The 23,764-nt window shown below is 39.2% G+C and overlaps 2 protein-coding genes across 5 annotated transcripts; one reads left to right on the plus strand and one right to left on the minus strand.

Annotated features, from left to right (window-relative positions):
- Positions 1 to 133: 133 nt before the first annotated feature.
- On the minus strand, positions 134 to 18,924 carry LOC102304996 (voltage-dependent T-type calcium channel subunit alpha-1H). Of its 3 annotated transcripts, none has more exons than XM_042225171.1 (33): positions 18,828 to 18,924; positions 17,109 to 17,264; positions 16,814 to 16,916; positions 15,925 to 16,061; positions 15,667 to 15,755; positions 14,444 to 14,603; positions 13,296 to 13,581; positions 13,001 to 13,093; positions 12,645 to 12,802; positions 12,297 to 12,339; positions 12,081 to 12,206; positions 11,700 to 11,848; positions 11,187 to 11,372; positions 10,478 to 10,595; positions 9,716 to 9,871; positions 9,530 to 9,604; positions 9,292 to 9,408; positions 9,097 to 9,182; positions 8,050 to 8,173; positions 7,560 to 7,628; positions 7,224 to 7,408; positions 6,952 to 7,078; positions 6,623 to 6,748; positions 6,053 to 6,142; positions 5,060 to 5,231; positions 4,781 to 4,929; positions 4,549 to 4,586; positions 4,329 to 4,462; positions 4,160 to 4,218; positions 3,940 to 4,018; positions 3,560 to 3,681; positions 3,249 to 3,407; positions 135 to 585 (listed from the first exon to the last, which is right to left on the minus strand). In XM_042225171.1, exons 2-33 carry the CDS (start codon positions 17,243 to 17,245, stop codon positions 478 to 480), a joined length of 3,960 nt encoding a protein of 1,319 aa, XP_042081105.1. In that variant the 5' UTR covers positions 17,246 to 17,264; positions 18,828 to 18,924; the 3' UTR covers positions 135 to 477. The 3 variants fall into 3 exon arrangements, with proteins under 3 accessions (XP_042081106.1, XP_042081105.1, XP_005932949.1); XM_005932887.3 differs by having other exon boundaries at positions 4,549 to 4,658; XM_042225172.1 differs by lacking the exons at positions 15,667 to 15,755; positions 16,814 to 16,916; positions 17,109 to 17,264; positions 18,828 to 18,924 and having other exon boundaries at positions 134 to 585; positions 4,549 to 4,658; positions 15,925 to 16,013.
- Positions 18,925 to 20,147: 1,223 nt separating this feature from the next.
- Positions 20,148 to 23,385, plus strand: mlst8 (MTOR associated protein, LST8 homolog (S. cerevisiae)). Of its 2 annotated transcripts, none has more exons than XM_005932893.3 (9): positions 20,148 to 20,248; positions 20,439 to 20,586; positions 21,518 to 21,569; positions 21,660 to 21,822; positions 21,902 to 21,977; positions 22,081 to 22,233; positions 22,350 to 22,474; positions 22,559 to 22,722; positions 23,059 to 23,385. In XM_005932893.3, exons 2-9 carry the CDS (start codon positions 20,458 to 20,460, stop codon positions 23,175 to 23,177), a joined length of 981 nt encoding a protein of 326 aa, XP_005932955.1. In that variant the 5' UTR covers positions 20,148 to 20,248; positions 20,439 to 20,457; the 3' UTR covers positions 23,178 to 23,385. The 2 variants fall into 2 exon arrangements, with proteins under 2 accessions (XP_005932955.1, XP_042081101.1); XM_042225167.1 differs by lacking the exon at positions 20,148 to 20,248 and adding an exon at positions 20,252 to 20,270.
- Positions 23,386 to 23,764: the final 379 nt, after the last annotated feature.

Consider the following 23,764-nt stretch of genomic DNA (forward strand, 5'->3'; position numbering starts at 1 on the left):
GACACTGCTTAATTATACAGTGAAAGCACTTATACCGTAAACCATGAGTGTGTGTTTGTGTGGTGATAAATCTATAAAAATCTTAATTCATTTCAAAATAATTTTGGAATAAAGACAGTTCAGCTACTTTTTATAAGAAGTTTATTCCTTTACATTTTAAAGGTTTGATCATTTAAAAGAGTGCATAAGATCATGGATCTTGGTGTTTAAACACACCTGTAATGCAGTTACTATAATACTACTAATTGTAAACAACGTGTGTATGTCTGTAGTATTTATCTATATATAGTGTTTACTTATAGTTTATATAAACAACTATTAACAAAGGAACTGTTAACATTTAAGTGAATTTCGTTAAAAATGTTTACAGTAAGATAAAAGTACATAGGCATAAAAATTTTAACATTTACAGGATATCAGAAAATGTCACGGCAACAGAGAAGTATAAACAAAAACAAGTCTAAGGTATGAAGTGATTTACAAGTGGACTCCTTCGGTGGTACCAGCTGAGCTGGATATGACGGGTTCGCCTGGAGACTCCTGGGGTTGCTGCATGATGTCTGAGGATTCAGTCTTAGGCCTTTTCTGAAATATTTAAATATTGTTGTGTAAGATTTTATTTCATTTTAAGCGTGAGAAATCCAAGATTTGTTTAGATTATTATTATGTGGCAGAATTAATACTGGATAATCCATGGTCAACAAAACAGTTTTCAAGGTATTTTATTAGCATTTTTTCCGATATTATAGGATACTATACACGTTCGCCACTAAATACCTTTTTAAAATGAACTATATGATTAACGTCAGAGATTCCTGTGTTGTAATGATTTATTATATTTGAAAAATAGAGGCTATGCTCTGAGACATTCATGCACTATATTGCCATTTGCAGCTACAACAGCTTCTTCTCTTCTGAGAATGCTTTCCACCAGGTTTAGAAGTGTGTTCATGGGAATCTTTATTTGTGATGGCCTTGCTCGCAGTCTCCGCTCTAATTCATCCCAAAAGTGTTCTATTGGGTTGAGGCCATTCTAGAAGCTTAATCTTAGCCTGCCTTATCTATTTCAAACATAGTTTCTGATGTTTACGATCATCATCCTGTTAAACACCTGTGTCCAAAATTCAGTTGTCTGGCAGTTGACTTGAGGTGAAGTTGAAGACTTTTGAAGTATTCACCCTTTTTGATTATTCCACCTACTTTTTATGTACCGAAACCACTGGTAGTAATATAGCACCGGAGCATGATGGTACCACCACCATGCTTAACAGCTGTCAGTGTTTTCAGGTTTCAAAAGGCCATAAATCAACACTTTTACAACCCATCTGGTTAAGAAATGATTTAAAAAGTTTAATAAGTCAGGATGCCGTAAGTTGGGGAAAACCCCGCCAGAACACCATATTTTATGCCAGCGAGTGGCTTTTTGAACGCCTCCTTCTGAGTGGCGGGGAAAATGGCGTTTTTGGAGCACTGAGCATGCTTTTTCCAGCGCTCAGTGACAGCTCTGACAGCGTTTTCTTAAATTATGCAGGGCCCTACCCATGGTTTTCTCATCCATTTAATTTAAATTCCATGATGAATTGGTGTAGTCTGCACTTCTTCTTTTCCAGGTGATTACAGTTTAACTTAAGTGGATGAGAAAACAATGGGTAGGGCCCTGCATAATTTAAGAAAGCACCATCGCTGCTGTCACTGAGCACTGGAAAAAGCACACTTTTTCCAGTGCTCATAAACGGTGAGCAGCTGTGTGATGTACAAAGCGGCATTCAATGACTCAGAAGAAGAGGTTCAAAACTCCACTTACTAGCGTGGAGTTTTCACCAATTTTTACAGTGTCCTGACTTAATAAATGTTGATTTTTCCATTGTTTCTTAAATGATTTGTAAATGTTTATGGCCTAGATGGCTTGCCATTCAAAAGCCACTTCCTGTAATGACTACCCACTAACCAATTTTCCCTCATCTGAGGGTGACAGTTGCCAAAATGGTGACATATCCAAATAATTATATTAAATTGTACGTTTGCATAATTGTTTAAACTGATGACTCTGGATGACACTGCTTAGAAATGGCCCATTAAGCTTCTAGGATGGCCTTCCCAAAGCCTCCGGCCACAACATGTTGAAAATTTGTGATTTATGCTTGAAATCTGGGTCTGTGCCAACAAACCAACCAGTTTAAATTGATTCTATCAATTCTGCCAAGAATTACCTTCAGCAAATGTCCAGCAATAATTTTAGCACGAGCTTATTGATGGCTATTCTATTTAAGGTGTGACTTAGGTGTACAATAATTGCAAACCCATGGAACAAAGTCTTGTTTTTCAAGGCATTAGAATAATTGTACTCTATATCAATAAACAGTTCAAAGAAATCAATAAAATCCTCAAATTATTATGACATTCATGCCTACATTCATGAATATGCATAAACCTTTGGCCATATATATACTAGGTTGACAACAGCTAAAGTTTAGCCTGTACTGTTAGATTACAGATGGAAGGTGTGTTCTTTCCTAAAAACAAATTTCAACTCACACTTCTCCTTCAAACCTCTGGGGGGGACAATCACAAAAGCTCTGGTGAGGCATTGTGTATGTAGTTACCGCTCTCGCACATAAAGTGACCTAGTGTTTGAGTGGTGATTTGCCATCAAAGCTGACAGATACCAAATGCACCAACCAGGTTGTCTATTAACTGGTTCACAGCAAAGGATGATGGGGCAGGAATAGGATCTATATAACAGGAAATTGATGTCCTCTTATCAAGAACCTGCTGAGCAGCTTATGCCAACTGTTCCAGCTTATATGGAGGAGTTGGTGTTACTGGGAATAATCTTTAGACCACATAGTTCTCATCGAGGTTCATTTTGGACTGGAGGTTACCACTGGAGGTTTTGGGTTCTGCTGAGGCCCCAGTGGTGGAGCAGCTGGTAGCATATCACTTCCACCCAAACTTATGTTCTATACTAGGTAAGACAGAGCATTTCACCGCCTCCATGTACCAGAATGTTTACAAGTCAGCAGCCCAGTCCAAACAGAACCTTAATGAGATCACCCTTGTCTCAGCTTATTACACTGATCTGTTTCAGGACACATGCCATCTTTTCCCACTGTGAGATACTGTGAGTGAGGTTTAAAAGAGAACAACTGGTTATCAGCGTGATCCTGGTTTCAAAACCAGATCTTCTTATTGGTGAATACCTGCATGGTTGTGGACTCTCTAAGTCTGTTCACATGTAGCAACACTACCTCTTTGCTTTCCTCCAATGCTTGCACGACAGCTGCCACCACCAGGTTTGCCAGAACAAAATGAACCAAGACCACAAAGGTGGCGAAGCAGATTGGCGAGGCCCACCACAGGTAGCTGGGACAGGCTTTATCATTGGGACGGCATGGGCGTAATGTGTCCTTTAGACACACAGAGCAGGTATAAATGAACCACAAAACCCTGACTGGAGATTCAAGTGTTGATTATTCCTTACTTACAGGTTTTGGACTTCACTGTTTAAAAGACAACATGTGCAGAATTTGTGTGCATGGGTGAATGAGTACAAGCATACCTTCAAAATGCCACTCCAGTTGTCCCCTGTGCACACTTTGTACAGTGTGAGCAGCGCCATCCCGAAGTTCTTAAAGTTAGCGTACTGATTTATGCCTTCACACGGATAGTCTGGGGTGCATTCTGACAACACACACACACACACAGACAGTGATTTTTCTGCACTGCCTCCTTGATAAATGCAATAATTCAGTTTAGCACATTTCTAACAACCTCAGTTGACCAAACTGCTGTACAAGTTACGCAAATATCTCCCTTCCTTGTTTTTCTACTTAACAACGTAGATGCAGTGCAAATAAAATAAATCATCTATCAGGCTCCTTTGCATCATGCACAATACATTTATGTGTGTGTGACTGTTATGATAGTAGTTTGACTGACCGAGGTTGCCAAAGAGCTCCACTCCCAGTGCAGCGTAGATGAAAAAGAAGAACATAAAGAGCAGACAGAGGTTTCCAACCTGGAACCAAAATGCCTGTGAAATCCTCTTTGAAGATTTGAATGTATATATTTATATATCCTACTTTTGGTTTGTTTTAAAGACTTCTAAGCATGGAAAGTAAAATCAGCTGGTCTTAGTGAGTTTATTCTGGGTGTTTACCTGTGACAGTGTCTTAGTAATGGTTCTCAGCAGAACTCTGATCTTCTTGGCCTTCAGCACTGAAAAGGGAAACAAGTGTTGTCTTCAAAGTGTTTGTAGATGTGTAGAACACACAAATGCCTTAGTAATAAAAAAGATCTCATATTGTCAAGTGTGTGTGTGTGTGTACCTTGTGCTAGTCTGAGCACTCTAGTGACGCTCAGGATGCTGGGATTAATGGGAAGAGTGTCTTCCATATTCATCTTGGTGAAAATGATAACGATGAAGGAAACCAAGACTATAGCGATGTCCAGCATATTCCAACTACAAACACACATCATGCAGTCAATCAGGCCTTTACAAAACCCAACAAACCACGTAAGTTAAATTCTTGGGCATAATTGTGTTACCTGTTTTTTATGAACCTCAGTGCGCCAAACGCCACAACCTTTAGCATGATTTCCAGGACCAGGAGGACAGTGAACACATAGAAGGAGTACTCTATCATCTGATCTACATACTGAACACACACACATTTCTATCATAGATACATGTGCATTTTTTGAAAGGATTGTGTGTGTGTGTGTGTGTGTGTGTGTGTGTGTGTGTGTGTGTGTGTGTGTGTGTGTGTATTTGCATTACCAAAGGCTGATTATAGTGTTCCGAAGCCATCAACACGACATTAATGAAGATGACTACTGTCATGAATAACTCGAGGAAGCTGCTGGTACTCAGGTCATAGATACGGCGACGCACGAGGGAGTAGTGCCTGAAATAATTCTCCTCTCTACCTGGAAGAGACATGCACACATGTAAGGGTACGGGTATTTAAACATCCACCAACATCTACACTCTGATAGGTGCATCGAGAGGAAGTCTCAGAGTTCAGTCTCTTGCCCAACGATGCTTTATTTTCATCACCTTTACTTTTCTCCCGTGAGTTTCCTCCTCTCTGCAGCGATTGTTTTTGCTGCTGCCGGCACACGTGGAAGGTCTCCACCATGACGCCGATATACATGTCGAGGAGGAAAAAACTCATTACCATGAAGGAGATGAAATAAATGAGCATCCATTCGTTATAGTTCTTCACAGGCTGAAAAAGAAACACAAGAGGAAAGTCTGTGAGAAATTTAAGAACTAAATAATCGGACTTTAATAATCGTTCTATAGTCACATTAGACTTGAGTGTGTGAAGGACTGGAAACATATAAAAGAAGCGCTCAGAGAGCAAACCTCTGTCAGGGCACCTCACTCTGTGGGAGGTATTTACTTGTAATAGTAACAGTAATTGTGTTGTATTTTCTATATATTCATTGTTTTCTTTGTTATTTTTAAATGTATTGTAAAAAAGTTTGGAGTGCAGTGAAAATATTGCAATACAAATATTGCAGAGGTCATGTGACATGATATTTTAATTTTTTGTATGGTACTTTCTATATGTTGACAACAAACACCACAGTCTTAGGAACTGTAGTTTCTAAGTTACAGTGTTTTGACCTTTAAATTATTGAGGTGACCTTCAAATTTTCATAAATCATGACACCACCAGGTCTTAAAATGACATAAATATATCCTCAGATGAACAACAGCACATCAAGCATTAGTCTGTGTTACTATTAATTTACAAAAACTAAACAAAAATGTAAAAATAGTATGTGAAAAACTAAGGGCACCCTTACTTCTTCTACATGAATTTGTTGATGTTTTTTTTTATTATGTCCTTCAGACCTTCATTTATTTCCTGGATCCTAAGAACTCAGTTAGCAAACCCATGAAACTTGCTTGAAAAACAAAAAAAGTAAATTCAAACCATGAACTTAGTTACATCATCCCATATAATCACAATCCTTTTACTTCATAATGTGTGTTAGCAACAATGCAAAACATACATTAAAGTACTGGTAGCAAAACTACCTGTTGATCTACTCCCACAGCATCCAGTCCATCATACATGATGTTCATCCAGCCGTCCTTAGAGTACATCACAAACAAGGCTATCAGAGCCTGAATAAGAAACACAGAAACAGCTGTTAAGTTGACATACATTTATTTTCCGGGTGCCAATATTAATAGAACATTAATATTAACAAGTCACAGTCTCCTCTGGAGGTCTGGGTTTGAATCCTACTTCTGAGATGAAATGTTTTAAACTCAGCCACAGAGAGGCTGTACCTATTGTACCTATCCCAACCTCAGATAAAAGGGGAGGGTTAACTGTTAACAATGGCTACAGTGCTGTTGGGCAACAGAGCCAGTGGAAACCATGCTACTGTTAGCCGAAGACAAAGTAGGACGAGAGGGGGAAGGGGAAGGGTGACTTAAATATGAAACTTGATTTAGAGACAAAGGTAGAGATGGAAGGCCGAGATGATTTGGACATGTGTAGAGGGGGGAATGTGGACATGATGGACAAGTTGTGTTAAATATGGAGCTGTTGATCGTTTCTATACTTGTACTTAACAACAATGTGGAACTAGTCCGTACCTGAGGAAAGTTGTCAAAGTTGTACTCCTTCCGAACCCACGTATAATTAGCAGAGAGACATTCGGCCTTATTGGTGATGTTTGAAGTGTTTTCACCCTCACAGTAGAAGAACTTTCCTTTGAACAGCTGCAGCGTGAGTGTGAAATAAAGACAGAGGCAGAGGGTTTATTGTGATGTCAGGTTATTACACTGTTGATGCCAAAAGGAGTACACACTCTTGGGTGTTAACTGTGAATGTTTGGCTAAAAGCTAACAAGGAGTCATGCTGTAATTGTGTTCAAAAAGTCTGTGTGTGTGTGTGGTGTGTTTGGGAGGGGGTGGGGGCTAACCTGAACCCCAAGGATCCCAAAGAAAAAGAAGAGGACACAGCAAATCAGGACAATGTTCCCAATTGGTTTAGCAGAGGCAATAAGAGCTTTGACAGCCAGCTTCAGTTTTGGGGTTTGCTTGATCATCCTGGGACACACAAGCATACATGTATGTATTAACGCCAGCACATCTACACACAGACATATACAGAGAAAAGTAAGACAAATCTCAAATGAGGTGCTGCATATGACAACAAACATCTATTTACACAGCGTGTGTGTACACACGGTACCTCAGCGTGCGAAGTGTTCTTAGCAGCCGAAAAACTTTGAGGATGCTGAGCATGTTCTTTTTGTCAGAAGTGACCAAAGTGATAATAAAGTTGGTTAAGGACAGAATCACCAAAAAGCCGTCCATGAGATTCCAGAATGACCGGCAGTAGCTGCCCTTCCCGATCACCAAGCCAAGAGCTATTACCTTGTGTTAAAGCAATAAATCAACAGTATAAATTCAAAACATCCCTGATTCCCACAGCTGAAAGTACTCACAATCTGGGGTTGAAAATGTTTGATCAAAACTGAAGAACATTATTTTGAAAAAAATAAATAAAAGCAAATCTGGTGTTTACCTTAATAACCATCTCGATCAGGAAGACGGCAGTAAAAACAGAACAGGATGCATTCAGGATCAAGCGTTCCTTTAGAGCAGAGCGACATTCACTTGTAACCTACATGTGTTTTCTTTTAGAAACATACTTGACACTTCATTAGGTATACTAAAGAAGTTTCACACATTACGTGCAAGTGTGAGAACCTCTATAGAAGCAAAAGTATTGTCCGTTTGCTGGTCTGAGGAGTTCGAGTGAGTGTTAACACAATGCCACAATCTTCTCAGGAGCAAGTTCGCCCCAAAGTCAGACCGTGCGAGACTCAAAGACCTCAGACTCTACAGGCTAAATCTTTTTACGTTTTTTTTACAGGACTGCACAGAGGCTTGAAATGTTCATCACCCAGCTTGGCAGCATGTAACTCCACACAGATGCCACACCTGAAATGCGTCTATATATTTGTGCTTCTCTGAGTGAGTATATCTGTAACTGCTCCAGATGTGGGTCTCACCATGCTTTTAGGGTTTATGCTGGGCCTCTCCATAGCAATGGTGACACAGTTCAGCAGAATGAAGAAGAGAATCACATGGTCAAACACCTTGTGAGACATCAAACGCTGGCAAAATCTACGCAACCTAAAACAAACGCCGACACTTTAATTACAGTCGTTTAAGAACGAAACAAACACAATTAAGGTCAGAAAAACATGAGGCTTGAAATGTCCCGAGGATTCCTCTCACTGTTCTGTAAAACCATTTGAATATTTTAGATAACTAATTTTAAATTTAGGTATGTGTATGCACAAATTCACCTTTCATGGAATATACAGGTAAAATATGTATATGTTTGAATCCAGTTGGTCCTCAGAAGTGTAGAATTTTATACTTTTACCTTTATTTCTATAAAATATTGATTTGTCTTACAAGGTCAAGGAAATCAGGGAGAACCTGTGCAGTTCATAACAAACAGGACATGGACAGTAAATACACTATTCAGGTACCGTCATTAGGACTTTGTCTATCCAGCTAAACATGCTGCTGTTAGCCCTCTGAGGCCACTTTCATCATACTGTAAGCATGGTTATCTTATTAGCGTCAATCTATTTTCATGGTGTAGGACTTATTTGCATCAAAGTGCCATTAGCATCCACATAGCTGCACTGTTAGGATTAAAACTTGTTCAAACACCAGTTGAAACAAAGACTCAGCATCTTGCTGCTAACGTGTGAATGATCTGAAAGTGCTGCCGTGTTCGGTGACTCCAGAGGGTTAATGCCAGCAACAGATAGGACAGGAGCGATGGCGGTTAAATACAATTTAAATGACTGTTGATTTGTATCCAAGTAAGTTATAGATGTGTGGAGACGCACAGGAAAAGTCTTTCTAAGTTCTGAGTAACTATTAACTAGTTTAGTGGACCTGAATGAGCTTCAGTGTTAAGGAAATCTCAGCTAGTAAAAACATAAAAGTCAGTGGAGCTCTGTCCAGTCAAGCACAATAAAAAATCTCATGAAACTAAGTATGAAGTGTGTGTCCCTTGTTGTGTGTGAATCACTTACCTGTTCTGTGGAGACAGCATGTACAATGACCAGTCTTTATGCTGTTGGCACCACAGCAGCACTTTCTGAATCCTATTCAAAAATCTCTGCAGGAGTCAACGGTCACACATCGGTCACTCCTCTTTATCCAAAGCATAAAGAGAATACTGAAAAAAAGCCAACCTAGACCTTAAAAACAATCATTTTTATACTTACAGTGAAACTGTTGTTTTTTGTCTGTGTGGAGGGAATCTCAGAGGCTGAGGCACTCCCACTGGATCTGCTGGGCTCAGTGGCAGGAACAGAATATTCTCCTGTGATTGTTCTGGGGCCCTGGAATAACATGAGCAAAGGTGTGAGTGGCAGTGTGAATCTTTGAACAAAGGCACCTTCAGCCAGTTGCTGGATTTATAAATCAGCAAATAGCAAAGTCAATTAAAAGTCTTCTCAGTACCTCCTCAAGGGAGCTTTCGGCCTCACATGCCAAGCTGGGACAGCGAGAGGAGTCTTGATGAATGTTTTCACTGGGCTGTCAGAAGGTACATCAGGAAACAGAGATCGGCAGCGATGTGTGTGCACACACACCTTTAATGTTATCGTAACTTAACATTAAACTCAAGAAAACTGAAACAGTTCTTACCCTGGCCCGGAAGCTGTCAACCCCTATGCCCACCAGCACATTAAGAAGAACATTTTTTCCAAACACAATGATGGCAATAAAGTAGATAGCTGCCCACGGGGAGGTGGCAGCCACGGCATTATAAAGCACCACGTTCCAGTTGTCCTGAGTCAGAATCTAGATAGATTAACAAAACTTTCATTCTTTGTGGCACAGATTCAACAAGGTGCTGGAAACACAGCTTGGAGATTTTGGTCCATATTGACATGAGAGCATCACATGGCCAGAGGGGCCGATATGGCAGCCTCGCTTCTGTCTGTCTGCCCCAAGGCAGCTGTGGCTACAACTCTGGTTTGCCTGCACCAGTGTGTGAATGTGAGAGTGAATGAATAGTAGAATTGTAAAGCGCTTTCGTTGACTAGAAAAGCGCTATACAAATGCAATCCATTATTATCACATAGTTGCTGCAGATTTGTCAGCTGTACATCAATGACATTGATGACATTTCCCCACATCCTACACTACAGCCTCATTTTCATTGTGTTTTCCATGTTCTTGAATATTTAGAAGTTCATTGATAATATGTAGTATAATAAAAGATTATCTATTAACACATAGCACATCATTTTCCATGCATAAAGACTCCGGCCATACACTCACTGGACACTTTATGATCCCCCACATCCCGGAGGTTTCTATTGATGGTGACACATGTTCCTAATAAAGTACCCATTGAGTGTACATGACAATGAAACAACACACATCCCAAAGTCAAAACCTCACCTGGAACACAGTGACCATGGACCACAGCAGGCTGTCAAAGTTTTTTCGATCATCAGCGGTTTCATTATATATTGACCTGAAGTGGAATTTGCATCCAAAGAGGTGCATGCCCACAATGCTGCAAACAAACAGCAAGCTGCAGTGAGAATCACATGTATGTAAATATGGCATCTGAAGGGTGACAGAAAATATAACAACTAAATCAGGAACTGTATTTAAAGAAGCAAACAGTCATTTTGAAGCCTCAACTTGTGCAAATTCTTAAATATATTTATTTATTTATCAAGTTTTTTAAAATTGTAACTAGTAGCTCTGATTTTGGAGTGAAGGACACTGCATGCTCATATGTAAATCACTTGGCAGGCGCAAAGTATCAATGCTTTAAAATCATTTTTCTCCATCATTACTTTTCATAATTTATCAAATTAGCACCAAAATGTATTAAGAATTTTAAATAATGTCCATATCAGGAGATTATTTACTGATGTGAGTAGGCTCACTCACAGACCCATAAACGTCCAAAAAACCTTGACGCTAGAGGAGTCGCCCCCTGGTGGCTGTTAGGCAGAATGTAATTTAAAGGAACTCTGGTATTGGCTTTACTTTTCAGCCCAGTAAACAACGTCTATCGTTTATATACAGTCTATGAATATAACATCTTAGAGCTCACAAATGTGTACACAGAGACTCTTGGTGTGTGGATACATACCTAAAAATGAAAATGACAAACAGCATTAACCAGCACAGAGTGGATGCCTCTCTAATCATCCTCTTCAGGACCAGCAGTTGCCTCTTCAGGTACGGGAGGAAGTGAAACACCCTCACGAAGCGCAACACATGAAATGCTCGCACAACTGACAGCTTGTCATCAGCTTTGGAGCCTAATTCCCATAAACTGAAAACCACAAACAAACACGTTAACGTGCAGCTCTGTCAGACCACTTTGTCCACAATGACTAATAACCGTATGCTGAGATGATGCTTTATTATACTGATATCATTAGCCTGACCTGTTGGAAATACATCTAACATGATACAAACACTAGGATGTGGCTTCAGAAATATTTATAAGAAAAATAAAAATGACAAAAGTAAGAAGAGCGAGAATAAAGTTACATTTATTTAAACTTGAGAAACCCCTAAAGAAACAAAGAAATGTTTGCGAATGTGACGCAATAAAACAATAAGCAAAGTTTCAAAGTCAAAGGATAAAGGTTTATACCTGGTGAGAACAACCACAAAGTCGAAGATGTTGTCAAGGTCCGCAAAGTACATCCACGAGAGGGCGATCAGCTTTATTATCATCTCCACCACAAATATAATGGTAATAATTATGTTACTGACAATTAATACTCGCGTCAACTCCTGAGGCTGCAGGAGGAGAAAATGGAAATAAATAAGAAAACAGAATCACACACAGACAAGAGAAATAAGAATCATTTAAATGCATGAACGTAAGGGAAGAGTCATCATTAGATGCAAAAGTAAATATGGATTTTTTTAATGACGCCTCTCATCTCTTCTTACTCTTAATCTAACAGCGCAAGCTTCTTATATCACTGAGATCAAATTTATGTGATAAATAATCGCAAACATGTCTCACCTGGTTGTAGTGCTCCATCGCCATGGTAACAATAGTGATGAAAATAGCAATAATGATGATTCGATTAAAGAATTTAGTGTTGATGAGAATGTTAAACTTTTCCTTGAAAGGGATCCAGACCTGATGCTGGAAGATGAGACAGTTGGTTAGGCGAATCACAAACAGCTTACGCTATTATGACTGATGTTACTGCACCCAGTTGCACACTGGTCTTACCAGTGTGGGTTTGACATGTGTTGAGCTCTTGATGGGCTGCACCCTGTTATGATGTAAACACACAGCACGTGAAAAACTGTTCATAGCTAACAAAAGGACCTCATTGACCTAAGCTGTGACCTATGTTCTTCTAGTACTTTCTGTATTCTTATTCTTAAATATTTCTTCTTTTTACTTCCATTTGTAAAGAAAGCTCAACTTTGTTTGTTTTTTTACCTAGCTGACATGACTAATACTTTTAAAATTACATTCCTGACACAGTCTTACATACTTTAACACCCTGTAAACTACAAATCTGACCTCAAACACAACAAAGTCTAGATTTTAAAGCCACAGTACTTTTCTTACCTGGTGGTCATCATCTTCAGGAAGGAAACAAACTTCCTGAAGAGATTTTTAAAAGACAGAGGACCAGCATGCTGCTCTGTTGTGACTCTTGCGAAGTTCTCTGAGAACTGGGTTGCAATGATGACTGCACACACATTCATTATGATAAAGGAGCCAATCTAGTTGAGGAGATGAAGAATTAGCTATAGAGTTTCTGGGGAAATTGCACAACCAACTATGAAGGGTTGTTGAAATCTACACAGAAGAAACAAAAAGTTCAGCATCCTCTGATTTAGTAGTTTTGGTTTCCAGAAGGGCACGTCAATACTTGTTATTGAATACATAATAAAAATGATTTAACAGGTGTGGGTACTTACAATAGTGACAAGTATGAAAAACACAAAACTCCAGAAGGAATAAGAGTCCATAACATAATACATGATATTGGTCCATCCTTCAAGTGTCACAACCTGGGAGCAGGGAGACACAGAGAGACATAAATACTATCCCTCTACGTTACAGATGGCAAAACAGCAGGCAGATGAACAGATAAACTGCACTATACGCAAAAGAAAATGCATTTGTTTTATGAATTTTGAATCTTTGAGTGAACTGCCATACAGAGGTCGACATAATCCAGATGTTTTTCTGTGCATATCAACAATTTCTTACCTGGAAAATGGTTATCCAGGCATAGACGATGTTATCAAAGTTAATAACTCCCAAGTCAGGGTTGTGGTCCCCAGCACGGCATACATTGTAGTACATGTTCCAGTTTACACATTGGCCGGCTTGGATCGGCTCGTCTGCTGCCAGTGTGCAGATTTTGCCATGCTCCTGGTAGGGCGGCACATCACGGCAAAAGCGTCCTCCACCCTTGTCGTCAGGTGAACAGATGAACGAGGACCGTCCACCAAAGATGGGCACAAAGTATGGACTCAGAGACACGTTGTAAATTCTAGATAGAAACAGATAACAATGCGCACATGTTATGTAAAACAATCATTTAAATATAGTCAATCATTTCAGTGTTGTATGTATGAGAAGCTGCTGTATATGGCAACCCCTCCCTGAGCCTGGCTCTGCCAGATGTTTCTTTCTGTAAGAATGTTTTTTTTCTGTCCCACAGTCACCTGGTACTTGCTCATGTCAGATGTTGAGGTTTTCTGTCTAATATTGTAGGGTTTTTGCAATGCCATGAAAATGTATGCCCCTTCCCGATTTGTTCATTTTTTGCATATTTGTTACACTTACTATTAGACAAAAATGACCACATTAAATAAAGAACACAGTTTTTAAATGAGGCATTTGACAGCGTCCTTTTGAGTATCCTGTGGGGGTACTTTGAGTGTATGGGACTTCTCCAAAGGGTGGCTTCTTCCTTAAAGATAGATTGAGGAGTTCACTAGTAGAGCCATTAGTCCTCCACATCGAAAGCAGCCAGATGAGATGGTTCAGGCATCTCACTGGAATGCCTCCTTGGTGAGGTGATCCAGGCAGTCCCCACCAGGAGGAGGTCCCGGGGTAGACCCAAGACAAACTGGAGAGATTACATCTGTCAGATGGTGTTCCACTGGATAAGCTGGGGTGTGGGAGGTTTGGGTTTTATGCTTAGGCTGTTGCACCCACGACCCTGCCCCCGATAGGCAGTAGAAAATGGATGGAAGGCATTTGATAAATTTAATACTTAAAGACATTATTTGCTATAGGCAGAGAGTTGGATTAATTAATTGGTTAAAGTTTGTTAGAAGCTTGTGCTGCCCATAGAGAAAAGAAAAAACATGAAAGTCTTAGAAGAGCAGATGAAGCAGTTTACATACGTCAGGATGTCGTCGCCCAGGAAGCAGCGGTTGCGCAACTTCCCCGCCCACATCTGAACTCCAATGACTCCGAAGATGTGGATGACAAACGCGTAGAGGATGAGAACATTACCAAGCATGGGGGCCGTTTCAAGGAGTATTGTCACCAATATCCGCATACCTACACAAATGAGCAAGAAAATAGTAGCTTACGTGAATAATAGTTCGACTTTCTCTGAAAACTTTAATTTGTTTTGTAATTCTGGACTAAAACCCTTCTCCTTGGATCCAGCAGGTACTGTGTATTTGTATAGATCATAGTAAAAAGCTTAACAGAAACTCAATTACTGCATTCCATATGCTCGACGATGACCACACAATGAATCCATACACTGGGGGAAATAATTATTTGATCCCCTCCTGAAATTGTAAGTTTGCTCTCTGTGGTCTTATGGTTATTTCATTTTACTGGAGAGGGACAGAAAATCAACCAAACATCCTGAAGAAATAGATCCGAAAGTGACAAATTTCACTCATTTCTTATTACAGTTTGTGTTTTGAAAAGATTCCACGAAAAACGTCTCAGAATTTAATTACTTACATTACTTACTGTGAAATCTTAAACATTTAAAAGATACTTTATTGACGTTGTATACTTCAGGGAGATTTGTCACAACGGTTACAATGCAGTGATGAAATATTACATTTCCCCTTTATAATCACGTATAAATACCTTTATTCACAGTATTCAGTTACAAATAAACAACCTGTGGAGCAAAAATCTTTGTTACTGTTGTTTACCTGGAGTGCTTCAACATTTTAAACTAAATCTGATTTTAACAAAGAAAAAACACTGCTACCCCTCAACCTCCCAGTAGACACACCTATGGATTCAATTACAAAATCCTACGTCACCTTATTCTCGAATTATCGCAATCACAAGATTTTCAGAGAACTTGAGCTTGAGGTCAAGGTCACTGAGATTTGAACTAGTCCAAGATTTTTAGTAAATACATCTATGATATCATAGGTGATGTACTGAAACTCATACATCACTTTGTACTTGAGTTATCAAATTCACAAACTTGGATGACCATGCCACATGCTCGCCTGCCTTTTAAAACTCTCCTTGTTTAGCCCTCCAGTCTAAACAATGTAGTGTACATTCAAAATAACCATACTAATCTAAATAATGACAATCATCAGGCCTCTGTTCTCTTCAAACTCTGTAAATATCGACTTACTTGGTACTCGGCTGATTAGTCTCACTGGCTTGATGGCATGAGATGCTTCTACGTGGAGATTAAAGAATCTAAACGTATAATCCATTAGCCTGAGGGGGCAGTTACAGACACAAACGAGAAGATGAGCTTTACTTTCTTTCATTCATAAAAATAAGTGTGCCTTCCAATAATATAAAACTGCATCTTTTTGGAGTTGCCCTGCAAAAGTTTTTAAACTGAAACTAAATTCTAGAGACACATAGACACATGGATACTAACTCTGCAAAGATGATGAAAAGGTCAAACTTGTTCCAGTGGCTGCTCAGGTAGCTTCCTTTATGGCCGATGAATCCCAGGGCTATTGTCTTAATGAGCATTTCCATGATGAAGTAAAGAAAGACGAGAGAACCCAAAATCTGTATACAGAGAACGAAAAACAACGTCATATCAAATATCAAAACATACAAGGCATACTGTTGACATACAATCACTGGTAACAACGGCAGTAGCACAGATATAACATACTATATCCAGATGCTGCATCTGAGCTTTTAAGGGGGTCTTGGGGTCAGGCTATGGGCTCTGATCCATTCCTACAAGATTTTACTGTTTAATTTGACTTATTGCAATAAGTTACCTCCTCTTTAAGATGACATATTGTTAAGTGACTGTTCTGACGCAGTTAATGCTGACTTATGTCAGGTTAAGAAAAAAGAGATAACCATTTTAATTAAAGTCATTCAACAGAAATATGTGGAAATGAAATACATGTATGTCATTCAAAATTCTCTCTTTCTGTGTTAAATCTGTTTTTGGCCACAAATAAGAGTTTACGAAGTGTGTTATAAACTACAGCTTATCATTAGTCTTTAAAGGGACAGTTCATGTGTTGTACATTTGTATACTTTCTGTTGGACCTGTTGTGCCATCTTCATCTAAATTGCTATGATTTGAAGTTCAGCCGTAGAAATATTAGCAAAATATTCATGATTCCCAAAATTTACATTTTTTTCTACAGAACTAGAACAGCCAACCAAAGATGATGAAGATGAAGATGCATAATTTCTTCTGCACAGTGATAAGCATTGAACTAAAACATAAGCAGGTCTCTAGTAAACACTTCTAGTCTGCTAGTCTCTTCTTCTGACGCTCAGCTCATTATAACAACCTCTCGGGTGAAGCTCTCCTCTTCCACCTCTACACAAGGCTGGTACATGCCGTCATTCACGCAGCTGAGCAGGACCACCAGTATGGACAAATAATCCAACCATGTAGAAGAAGAAGAGGTTAAGGTCTAAACACATTCAAAAAAATTCATCAACAACAGATGAAGCTTTCATACTAAAAGTATTTTACGTGGACATATTGAGTGGTATACAAGAGAAAAAAACCCATAAAAATAAATAAAAAGGTTTGAAATTCAGTTAATGACATTCTTACTTCATTCAGTACAGAAAGGATATGGGCCAGAGACTATTTTGAGGAACCATTTGCGGGGTCTACTCGTCTGCTTTAGTCTGAAGCACACAGGCGCCACCTCTGGGAAGGGAAGCTGCTCCTCTACAACGATGCCTCTACATCTCTCATGGATTTCATGCATAATGAAACCAGAACCGCATCTGAGAGAGGTCAGGAAAAAGGGGTAAAGAAAACCATGATATACAGATCTATTTGGAGAAACAACTTCCTGCATAATTTTTCAGAGTATGAAGAGCATGGCGAGGTGTTTTCTTGCATAATAAAGTTAAGTAGTCCCACACTAATAGAGTTGGCTTTATATGGATTTCTGTTAAATGTTTGGATACATTTCATTACACCTGTTCGACTGCTCCTTAAGTCAAATACTTAATCGGACAATCACATGGCAGCAACTCAGTGGATTTATTAATGCAAGCATGGTCAAGAATAACAGTGGAAATTTAAACTGATTATCATAATAGAGAACAAAGGGGATTTAAGTGATTTTGAATGTGGCTAATTGTTGACCCCAGAGGAGCTGGTCTGAGTATTTCAGAAACTGTTGCTCTCAAACATATCTGCAATCAGTTTCTGTCAAAGTGACTTTTATATATCATCCAGGTAAAAACTTCCATTGACATTAAAAATGTCTTGAAATCTCTTTGAAAAAAGTTATAAAAAATGCCGAGGGTGCAGCAGAAATCCAGTGGCCAAAAGGATCTGTATTGATTATAATGTAGAATACAGAGTAGATGAAATAGCGCACAGCCATTTGCAAGGATCCTTTCAAAACACGTTAATCAGTAAAAATCTATTACAGTGCTTACAGTGTGTTAGATGGAGAATTAATTAATTATATTAATAATTGGAAATATAACAAAAATATTAGACAAATAATAATAAAACTAATAATCGCGCACACATAAAATCATAGGATTAATGTTTGGCATGACACCTGTACCAGTTACTGTGAAATGTAAAATAAGTGTAAAGTATCAACCTGGGTAATGATAGCTGAGTGTTAGCAACATGTCAGAACCAATGAGTTAGGAAAGCTGTCAAATAAATGTAAAAAAAATAAAAAATTATTGTAGTTCTCACTGAAATGAATTGACAACTTTTGACTGTTTTAAGTTGTATGTCCGGAAGAGCAGTGACTCAACACATTAACCTTAAGTGTACCTTATTTAGACGACATGCTAACATTTTAGTGACTTCGCATTAGCCTAAAGCTACAGTCATTGGAGACTACATGATGGGGCTGTTAGTATGACACTGTCATAGACATGAATAGGCGACACACAATCATAAACTCTCAATTTGTTTTCTACTTATCCAAATTTGGTTGGATTAGCTAACTGGTTTTGGATAAAAGAGTTGCGTATGGCATTAGCTAGCTAACTAACTAGCCTCTTTTAAATAATAACTATAGGCACTGGAGACAAACATTTAACAGTTTGCAAACATGTTACCCTCAGGTTCAGCAGTAAACATACAATAGTAAAACTTGGAAAACCCTTTCCTAATTTAGCTCAATCAATCAATTAATCAATCAATCAAAAGAAAATCCAACAATGCTTTGGGGACATTTCTGTACCCTAATTATGGTACTACAATTTATTTTAAACAAATTTAAAACTACTTTATTACACTTAACTCTGAAAATGTTCATTTTTACATTTTCAAAAACACTTAAGTTACATTTTTCCCCCAAACAGACTCACAGGTTTCTGATTGTGAATTCTCCTCTTCACCTTGACTTCGGCCAATCAAAGGTAAATGAGCCAAACTCTGGCGTGAAGCTGTAACCAACAGCAACCATTCTGAAACCGGATGATGACAATGAAGAGCAAGAACTGTTTTATTAAACAGTAATTTCATCCCTTTAAGTTAAATTTCATCCCTTTAACTATTGATAGCGGGTGTGTTGAAGCTAATATTTTAATCATTAAAGTACTGGCTGAAAAGGTGGAGACTGAAGCTTAAGCTTACAGCACCTAAACTTTTTGTACAAAATGTTGCTTAACTGGCAACACTTTTCTAACCAGATCTGCCCCAAAGAAACACCAAAAATTGACGCAAAATTAGGAATAAATACTAAACTAGGACAAAAACAAATAGTGAGCATGTTGATTGTGCCTCATGTTTATTTTTTTTAATCACCTGAGTTTTTATGTTTTTGTTTGTTTTTTTATTTTTAGATAATGATCACTCTTAATGCAATCTTAATAATTTTATATTTTGTACATCAATGCATTCCAGACGGTAGATCATTTATGAAACTATGTGGGGACAATATGACGATTTTTGATTTATAATGTCTTTAGTTTTATATAATGTCTTTAGTTTTATATCATTTTGCAATAGTTTTTGTTTCATTTTTGTTTTTACATTGTTAATAATGAGTCTTTCATAACTGTCAAGTTGATACCAGATGTTTAGTTAATACCTGTTGCAGCTATTGTTGATTGTGGTACAGAGTACAGTATTTGTGAGGTTTTTCTGAGCGGTTCTAGAAACTGGTTGTACAGACAGAGGATGATGTCACGAGGTTGGAGTGTAATTTTTTATAAACCGAAAAAAACCCTTACTAGTTAAGCAACAATCGTGTATCCATATTGGCACGTTTCTATACATCCAGCTATGTTTCTATTTAACCCTTGCCATTTGAAATGTACGAAAAGTTTAGTAGTACTTAGAATAACACAGGATACAGTGATAGAAGCGATCATCTTAAATCCTATTGACTCAATGGCATTTTTCAACTTTCTATTATTTACTTTCTTTTACTTTAGTACCGAGTATTAGGACCGAGATGTCACCATATTGACACAAGCAACTTTCCAGACGATGCTGATAAAGCTGAAATTAAAAGATGTTGCAATATTACATAATGAGATCCGCTTAGTCATAATTAATATTATGAATTATTGGTGTACACTTCTTTGAAAATCATTGTATTTAATTGCAGCATGTCTATTCCTCGTGGACACAACAGCAGAGGGCAATACTGATCTAGTGATTAAACCGGAACTCTTGAAACACTATTATGTTTCTAAGGGACGAGTTAAAGAGACGTACTTCTTGGCCGACTTCAACACTAACAACAACAAAGGGAACTAAGGAAATTTGTCCTTTTAAAACGGTAGTATTGCTGTGTTGTTACAGTTAAGGGATCTAATGGTTTCACTAGAAGCGTTTATTGTTTATTGCACAGCCTATAAGTTTGGCTAGCCTCTTTTGCTAAAGTTAGCTTATGATACGTTAACAGTTTTTTGTGCTTTAGCTGTGTTTTGTATTTTACTTTAATTGCTGCAAATTGAATTTCCCTGCAGTATCCGCCAGGAGTTCGTCATGAATGTGAATCAGGGGACGGTGGGTAGCGACCCGGTCATTCTGGCCACGGCTGGATACGACCACACTGTCCGCTTCTGGCAGGCCCACAGCGGGATCTGCACCAGGACGGTCCAGCACCAGGACTCAGTATCCTTACCCTGATATATGGAGGCTTACGCAGAATGTGTACTGTCATATTTGAATAATTATAGGTTATGACCATTTATAAATCTCAGGTTTTAAGTTCAAAGTTAATCAGATGTTATCTATAGCTTCTCACAAAAATCCACGTGAACGCAAAAAGTGCTTTTGTTTTAGTTCTGTGTTTATAGATCTTCTATAAACCCTTTAGGGTTTGCCACAGTGTGTTAATTGCCTTCATCTCACATTGTCCCTGGCCTCCTGTTTTGTCACACCAACCCTCTGCATGTCCAAGAATCTCTTCTGTGGTCTTCTTGTTTTCCTCCTGCCTGGCAGCTCCATATTCACACTACACAGGTCTCATTTACACTGTCTCTCTTCTGCATATGTCCAAACCATTTCAGCCTTGCCTCCAACCTGTCTCCAAACCGCTGTCTTTACTCCGAATGAATCTTGAAATCTTCATTTCTGCCACATCCAGCTCCGTCTCATGTCTTTTTGTCAGTGTCACCATCACTAAACCACACATCATAGCAGGTCTCACTACCATCTTATAAACCTTCACTTTCACTCTTGCCACCTTCTGACACTCATCCCCACATTCTCCAGCCTGCCTGCTCACTCTTTGACTGTCTTTTACTTTAGTTGGTTGACTTCAGGTATCTAAACTCAGCTACCTTCACTGTTATGGCTGTCTCTCTCTCATTCACACATGTATTCTGTCTTGCTTCTGCTGACTTTCATTCTTCCTCTCTCCAGACACTCTTCCACTTATTTAACTACAGATCACAACCTTGTCTGTGAACATCATAGTCCACAGAGACTCCGTTCTGATGTCATCTGTTCACCTGACAGTACCCTGACCTTTAAATTTGATGAGCCGTAAAATATTATTGCAGCAACCTACATTGTCCACTTCCTTAACATTTACTCTCAGCAAGTAAATTCCCTCGAGGTCACACCTGACAGAAGTATGATTGCAGCTGCAGGTTGGTTACAATTTTCCCCACAATCCTTTTTCTCATTTCTCACCTTAATGTTACTTTGCTTCATAGTAATGTTTGCATTGTGCTTTCAAGGTTATCAGCATATCCGCATGTACGACTTGAACTCCAACAACCCCAACCCGGTCATCAATTACGATGGAGTTAGCAAGAACATCACATCTGTGGGCTTCCACGAAGATGGACGCTGGATGTACACAGGAGGAGAGGACTGCATGGCTCGCATATGGGATCTGAGGTACTGAAGGACAAGCTCACTGGTCTTTGTTTATTTAATGATCAGCAAACTAAACTCTGATCCCTGCCCTGCCTTGTAGGTCAAGAAATCTGCAGTGTCAGAGGATCTTCCAAGTAAACGCTCCAATCAACTGCGTGTGCTTGCATCCTAACCAGGTGAGACACTCAGTATACACAGATGAATCAGGTGAGGCTGTGCTCTTGGTTACTATCTGGCCCATTTGCACTTAATGCCGAAGATTTCATTATGTTTTTTTAGGCAGAGTTGATAGTTGGAGACCAGAGTGGAGTGATCCATATCTGGGATCTGAAGACAGACCATAATGAGCAGCTGATTCCAGAGCCGGAGGTCTCAATCAATTCAGTTCACATTGACCCAGATGCGAGTTACATGGCAGCAGTCAACAGCTCGGTCAGTTGCCTAAAAGAATCTGCAGAACATGTGGCACAGGATAATACATTCACTCTTTTATAGCATGTTATATTAATGAAAACCTTGTCCGTCCGTCCCCCGGCTCTCTTTTACAGGGAAACTGTTATGTGTGGAACCTCGCTGGAGGCATCGGGGATGAAGTGACTCAGCTCATTCCCAAGACCAAGATCCCTGCACACAAACGCTATTCCCTCCGCTGCAAGTTCAGCCCCGATTCCACGTGAGTGAACCTTATTCTCCCATTTACCCCTCATTTCCCCACCGAAAATACAACTTGACATTTTGCATTCGTCGTCGCTTCCAGGCTGCTGGCCACCTGCTCAGCAGACCAGACGTGTAAGATCTGGAGGACGTCCAATTTCTCACTGATGACGGAGCTCAGCATCAAGAGCAATAATCCGGGAGAAACATCCAGAGGCTGGATGTGGGACTGCGCCTTCTCCGGAGACTCGCAGTATATTGTTACAGGTCTGTACAGCAGCACACAGCAACACCAGAACTCTAAACTGAATAAGAGTTGTTAAAGTAAAACATTGCAATCTATCTGAGGGCTGCAGATTTGAAATGTGGCTGTTTGTAAAAAAATAAAAAGGACGTCTCATTTCTGATTTTGTCCTCATTTGTCATACTAACCCCTGCCCTGCCATTACATCTGGAATTATGTAAAAGGGGTTTAAAATGGTTTAAACATGGCTGTAAGTTTGTTCTCAGATTATGATTTTTTTTTTTTTTTTACTTTTAGACACTTTCATGTAAGGCTAGACATTGCTTTGTTTTAATTCTACTTTTTCACTCACTCCACAGCCTCCTCAGACAACCTGGCTCGCCTGTGGTGCGTGGAAACTGGTGAGATCAAAAGGGAATACAGCGGCCACCAGAAGGCCGTGGTGTGTCTGGCCTTTAATGACAGCGTGCTCGGCTGAGGAGGAGGAGGAAGCAGAAGGGAGAGATAATAGGTTGTCAGACAGGAACTAAAGACTCTTATGAGGATGCCACTCATGTCGCGTATGTCAGCGCCAGTACAACAATCGACTCGGGGAAGCGGGCACAGTGGCCATCTCTGGCATATATGCCGAGCGACACAGCCAAAATAAAAATCTGTAAAGCTAAAATTTGTTTTAATGGACCTATTTTGTTTCCACAGACGTACAGAAAGAAATCTGTCAATGACGAGGCAGACATAATAGTTTGGGGTTTTTTTTTTTAATTCTAATTGCAAAACTCTGCTTTTACAGAGCGCTGTATTTATTGTAAAAAAGACCACATTAATCGCAGGTGCTTTGTGTGTGCAGCAGACTTGTTTAATCTCTTACATGTGCTATGTATGATTTATTTGAATAGCTGTTCTGTTCTTCGTCATGTGGAGGAAGACTGCTGAATAAATGGTGTACAGAAATGTCTTTATACCCAACAGGTTGTGTCTTTTATTCTCGGAACAAAACAGTCACGTTGTAACAGGAACGGTTACACACAGCAGTCCGTTACAGGACATACAGTTAGAGGCATTTAC

Source organism: Haplochromis burtoni, unplaced genomic scaffold, assembly GCF_018398535.1.
Source record: "Haplochromis burtoni strain Fernald_Lab_line unplaced genomic scaffold, NCSU_Asbu1 Contig_162, whole genome shotgun sequence".
Taxonomy (NCBI): Eukaryota; Metazoa; Chordata; class Actinopteri; order Cichliformes; family Cichlidae; genus Haplochromis; species Haplochromis burtoni.